This window comes from Diospyros lotus, chromosome 1 (genome assembly GCF_014633365.1).
Source record: "Diospyros lotus cultivar Yz01 chromosome 1, ASM1463336v1, whole genome shotgun sequence".
Lineage (NCBI taxonomy): Eukaryota > Viridiplantae > Streptophyta > Magnoliopsida > Ericales > Ebenaceae > Diospyros > Diospyros lotus.
Genome location: NC_068338.1, coordinates 30,994,538 through 31,000,537, shown reverse-complemented (window position 1 = coordinate 31,000,537; position 6,000 = coordinate 30,994,538). Strand labels below are relative to the sequence as shown.

General features: G+C 36.8%; 1 protein-coding gene across 1 annotated transcript; it reads right to left on the bottom strand.

The window, feature by feature from the left end:
• Positions 1 to 3,021: 3,021 nt before the first annotated feature.
• Positions 3,022 to 5,202, bottom strand: LOC127796238 (high-affinity nitrate transporter 2.1-like). Its single transcript, XM_052328287.1, has 3 exons — positions 4,299 to 5,202; positions 4,060 to 4,175; positions 3,022 to 3,921 (listed from the first exon to the last, which is right to left on the bottom strand). The coding sequence occupies exons 1-3, from the start codon at positions 5,106 to 5,108 to the stop codon at positions 3,255 to 3,257; spliced, it is 1,593 nt and encodes a 530-aa protein (XP_052184247.1). The 5' UTR covers positions 5,109 to 5,202; the 3' UTR covers positions 3,022 to 3,254.
• Positions 5,203 to 6,000: the final 798 nt, after the last annotated feature.

Below are 6,000 nucleotides of genomic sequence, written 5' to 3'. Positions count from 1 at the left end.
CCACTGAACTATTTCCGGGCCATATAGTGTGGTCTAGAAAATATCTATAACACATGCACATTAACACAAAACTAATCTTATATCATATTCACATAAATATAAGTAGAGAATTAGCATTATCAAGCTGGATCCATAATCATCAGACCTAAATCTTTGAAACCTTTTTTTGGCTTTCTCAATTGCATTCTTCTTTTTTCTTTTTCTCTTCAATTGGAACTTGGATTTAATAAAAATATACTTAGAACATGTCATATTAGATACAAGGTCCTCCTCCTCAATATGACCTCTTTTACCCTTATTCTCTATATCTATCTTTTACCCTTTTTCTTATAATGAAAAGGTTGATTGATTGGGTGCTTATATATTGTACACTCTCTAGATCTGAGTTTAAGTTTAAGAACAAAGAAGTGAATATTAATGCAGTTTCAGATTAGATATTGATTCATTACTATGAATCAATTTATAATGCAATTCTCTCTCTCTCTCTATTAATTAATTAATATGGAATGATCTCAATAATTGGAGCCACACTTTCAAATACGTGTGATTATCATCATGTATATAAAATAAAAGAGTCATGCTAGATGTACAATTTTTTTGTACATATTAGGTTACATAATGGGGTATTATGACAAAAATATCTCTCGCCTCACATACGCCTCTATGCGCCTCATGAGTGATTTTTTTGTCATTTGTACACCTTTATGTAACTCAAGGTGTATACAAAAGTGTACCAATAGCATTTTCTAAAATAAAATTAAGTCAGCGTGCACACACACATACATATTGCTTGTTGGGTGCTCGTGGGGTCGGTGTTTTATAATTTTTTTTAATTTAATGTTATCAATATAAAGGAATTTATTTAATGAGTATCGTCTTATTTTCTCATTTTCATTATTAAAATGAATTTATAGGGTTTAAATAAATTTTCTTTAATTTGTAAAATTTTTTGCATGTCAAAAATTTATCTAGTAGGTGTACTTTTATTTTTAGAAATGACAGAAAATAGTAAGATCCAAATAAATTCATTTTTTTTTTTTTTTTTTTTGTGTATAAACATATATTAACAGAAAACACTGCAAAACGTCTATAGTTTGTATTGGGGCATACACCAAGCAACCACAAAGACAACTAAACAAATCATAAAAAAATCACAAAAACATACTAACACAAAACTAACCTTGTATCATATTCACATAAAATATGCAGAAAACTAACATTATCAAGCTGGATCCATATATAATCACCATACCTAAATCTTTGGAACCCTTTTTGACTTTCTCAATTGCATTCTTCTTCTTTCTCTTTTTCTTCAATTGGAGCTTACATTTAATAAGAACATACTTACCATCTCTCCTGTCAGATACAAAGTCCTCCTCCTCAATATGACATCTTTTACCCTTATTCTCTATATCTATTTTTGTCTCCTCAAGATAGCCTCATTCCCTTTGGAAGATTCAATTCCATGAGATGTAATATCCATATCCTCCTCCATAAGAGAACAAAATCTATATATTCTCCATCAATGATCCTACCTCATTTGGTTTAATAGATATAGCTTTAGATGTATTTTCAGTAATCTCAATTAGAGACACATGAGATATATAGTTTTTACTATTATTATCATGAGTAGGCTTATCCATCTGAGCTTTGCTTCTCATGCTAACAATGGATATACACAAAAGGCATCCATTGATATTCTATACCAACAAACATGCAACTGGATTGCCCGAGAATTCATCTAGATCCAATTCAATATATTTTGGAGAAAAAGAAGATACATGCATCTCCACACAAATTCGTGCATACCCCAACTTCATCGGTCATTTCTAAGCTACATTTTATTGTATATAAATCCATTTATTGAGTGTTTTTTTTTTTTTTTTACTTTTGTTATTAAAAGAAAATTATAAGATTTTCCAAAAAATATTTTAAGATCATTTTTTTTGTTTCTTTTCACTTGAGCTAACTCGCCTACTCAACTTCATATATTTGAAGTTATTTATTAAATAAATTTAATAAAATTTAAAAATTATTAATGTAAATAAAATCATATTGGGTGTCATTTTATTTCTCATTTATATATTGGACTGAACTAAATTAATAGAATATGTAAAATTTTATGCTTCCAAATAAATTCAATTTTTGAGTGTCTTTTCATCTTTTATTTTTTCTATTAAAATAAAATTATAAAGGTTAAATAAATTCAACCTAATTTGTAAAATTTTATTAACTCAAATAAATTCATTTACTCACTGTTCAAATTCTATATCTATTGAGTTGGTAGATATTAATATAAAGGAACATAATTAATTTTAGTTTTGCTTTAATAATTTTAAATTAATTTTTTATTAAAGAGTAATTAATTATTGATATAAATAACATGAATTGTTTACATATAAGAAATTAATGACGTAAATTGCACTTTATTTTGGAAGAGTTGGTGCTATATATGCACGAAATCAAAATTCATTCCTTATTGTTGTTCTTGTTAGAAATTGTAAGGTTAAATAATTTTAATACAACTTTTAAGTTTTTATTAATGTAAATAAATTTATTTAATACGTGTTATTTTATTAGCAAGAGAGAGAGAGAAGGGAAGTTAATGCTCCTCAATGATAAATTGATTTAATGCTCTTTAATTTTTATTTTTATTATTGGGTGGAAATTGTAAGATTGGAGTAAATTTAATAAAAGTTGTAAAACAAGGAAACCTTAATTCTAAAAAATAAAAAATAATGCTATATAGAGAGAAATTTTCACTAGAATAATTAATAATATATGGCAATATATCTAAGATTTCATCACTTTAAAATAAACGACCAAGAAAAGGTGATCCCATTTTAAAAAAATTGATGTTTTCTTATTAATTTTAATTAAGATAAATATAAGGTACGTACTTTAATATAATTAATCTTATATATAAATATATGAATTATTATATTAGGTACACATGAATTAATAAACCATAGATTTACTTAGCAAAATAAACAAAAGAAAGAACAATAAACAACAAAGGAGTTAACTGAACAGAAGTTTGAAGATCTCTTGATAAAACAAAATCAAATCAACCTACAGCACACTCGTAAACTTGGATTTGTACGTACCTGTTCTTCCTTATCAAGAGAACACAGAATTCTCTATATTACTACATAAGATCAGATACTTTGTGGGTTTTGATTGACATAAAGCCATAGAAATTTAGAAATGGAGGGGCATATATATAGCCTGTTTGATGTCCCTTCATTTGGAAACTAAGCATGGTTGGGCGTGGAGTTGGACGGCGTAGGCGCCGAACCCACCCGCTTGCCGCGCTCCGACCGGCTGTTCTCGGCGAACTTGAGGCTGCCCTGGTGCATGCCCTTCTGCTTCTCCTCCTCCGTCCACTCCGACCCGTAATAGTGCTCTTCGCTGCCCTTCACCACGTCTTTGGACGGCGGAAGGAACATGCCTCCCCACTGCGGGAAGTGCACCAGCATCACCGGCAGCGTGCAGGCTACGATCATGATCCCCATGTAAGACAGGCCCGTCGCCGTGGAGTACCTCGAGCTCGTGAAGAAGATCAATTGGGTCAAGCCGGAGCCGAAGTTCCCTCCCGCCCCCGCGAGCCCCGATATCACTCCCAGCGATCTTCGAGAAATGAAGGGGATGATGCCGAAGGTCGCCCCGCAGGCCGCCTGAGCTCCGATGGAGAAGAAGATCATCATGGTTATGGCGGTGGGAAGTTTATTGGCACGGCCGAGGAGGATGCAGAAGAGTCCTCCCAGTGTTTGGAGGATCCACAGGACCCATAGCCGGCCTCTCATGCCGAACAACCGGGCTGCGTAGTCCGACGCAAATCCTCCAAAGGGCCGAGCCACGAGGTTAGCCATGCCAAAGGTTGCCGCGATGATTCCGGCTGTGTGAAGCTTCAGATCGAACCTACAATCAATCCATCAAATTCATTCACATATAGATGTTGTTTAACTAATTAATTATATATAGAGAGAGAGGACTAATCACATCATATAATTAAATCAGCCGATCGTCAGTGAGGATATATAATAACTTAATTAGAACCTGTCAAAGAAGTACTCTGCGATCACATTGTCAGTTGACAGCTCCACTCCCATGGAATAGCCATAGAGGAGGACAAAAATCCATGTCCGGTAATTTGTAATAGCGTACCACAACACCTGAATATACGAAAAGAAAGAAAAAACAAAAAAAAAAACATATGTATTATTAGATATCCCATCTCTATGGAGAATACATATATATATGCAAAATTAATTAACAAACCATTAACAACAGATCACCTTTGAGAATTTATCCTTGGCAACATCACCCTTCTTCTGCAGGGCGCCGAGGTTGCCATCAGGCAAGTCCTGGCCGAGAGTCAAAACCATTATTCCGCTGATGATATGTAACCATCCAGGAATGTAGAAGGCGATCCTCCAGGCAGTGAACTGAGTGGCCCCACATTGCCTGATTATGTCGAAAAGCAGCGGCATTATGAGCTGAGTGGCCCCTCCGCCCATGTTCCCCCACCCGGCTGCGGTTCCATTGACGAGCCCAATGATCTTGCTGTTGAACATGGTGCTCATCCAGTACTGGCACGAGACGAAAGTGGCCAGGCAGAACCCGATCATGAACCTCACCGCTAAGTACCCCGCCGCGTCCGACACCAGCGCCATGCAAAACACGGTTGGAGCCGACAGCATCAGGAGAAACGCGCAGCCGTATCGGGGCCCCAGCAGGTCGCAGACGGCCCCCATGACGAGCCTCGAGAAGATGCTTCCCGAGACGGAAGCGACGCCGGCGTTGCCGACGTCGGCCTTGGTGAGGTTGAGGTTGTCGCGGATGATGGGGACGAGGGGCGCCGCCGCGAAAGTGGAGACGAAGCAGATGCAGAAGGAGAACCAGGAGAGGTGGAAGGTCCTCATGTGGGGTTTGGCCAAGGAGAAGATCTTGAACACCTTGGCCTTGTGCTCCGAGTCCACCGGCAGCGCGAACTTGGCTGTGGGGTCGGTCGGCACCATCGGTGAGGCCACCTCGAAGGCGAACGCCGGCTCTCTCCCCGTCACCCCGTGCATGGAGCTTCCTGGGGACCCTTCAACTTCAGCCATTAATTGCTTAATTGAAGATCCAACTGCAGTAATATTACTAATCCAAAAGGCAAAAAGAACGCAGTAGCTAGTAGGAGCACTACTATTGATTTGTTGTGGTGGGTTTATATAGGGGTTTCAGAGTTGACATCGCACGGGCCCTTGAGGAGCCGCTGGAGATTCCAACGGCCATCTGTATGTCCTTTAGGAGATTTTTTCCATAAAAATAAGGACTTCTGACCAAGGAATCCCCTGTTCGCCGCATCTGACTATCAACTGGGTTCGTGTTGGCCTCATCGTATATCCCAAAGATCAGCTATTGCGTGTGTGTGTTTTAAGGGCCCACTGTTCGATCAATTGATATAATATTTTAATCTATGTATTGTAATTAATCCTAATTTTTAGACAATACTAGATCAGTAACATCAGCGCATATACACGTATATATCCACATATATATATATAACGAGTTTAGAGTTGAGAAGGATTAACGGTAGGAGGAACTAAACCCAATTAGTTGTGACATTATAGAAGTGTTAAGCAAAGAACAATTATTGAGCCTTATCTATAATAAGGAAAAGCACAGGTTCATCTTCACATCCTGCAAGTGTTCTTTGCCACTCCATCCATTGCCAACTTGCAAGTCAATCAATTAATTAGCATTAGTTAGCTAACAATTAGTCCTTTCCAACTCTCTCTCCTCTTGAAGAATATTTTAGAATCTTCAAAAATTGTATTATATAAGCTGCTACTGTTTAAGAAACATTATTAAACTGCTGTGCAATGAGAGATGCACACTGGCTGTCGACGTTGCTTGCTTTGCTGATATATATGATGGACACACAAACATTATTATAATTACAATTAGCCTGCCTTAACCTTTCAGAACCCTTGCGAGCTTTTCGGCTCTGTA

Bases quoted from the DNA above. Each gene is read 5' to 3' on its own strand.
- LOC127796238 (XM_052328287.1), bottom strand. From the start codon at position 5,108: ATGGCTGAAGTTGAAGGGTCCCCAGGAAGCTCCATGCACGGGGTGACG. The intron at 4,176-4,298 runs GTGATCTGTTGT...TCGTATATTCAG, and splicing joins CCAAGGATAAATTCTCAAAG to GTGTTGTGGTACGCTATTAC. The intron at 3,922-4,059 runs GTTCTAATTAAG...GATTGATTGTAG, and splicing joins GCAGAGTACTTCTTTGACAG to GTTCGATCTGAAGCTTCACA.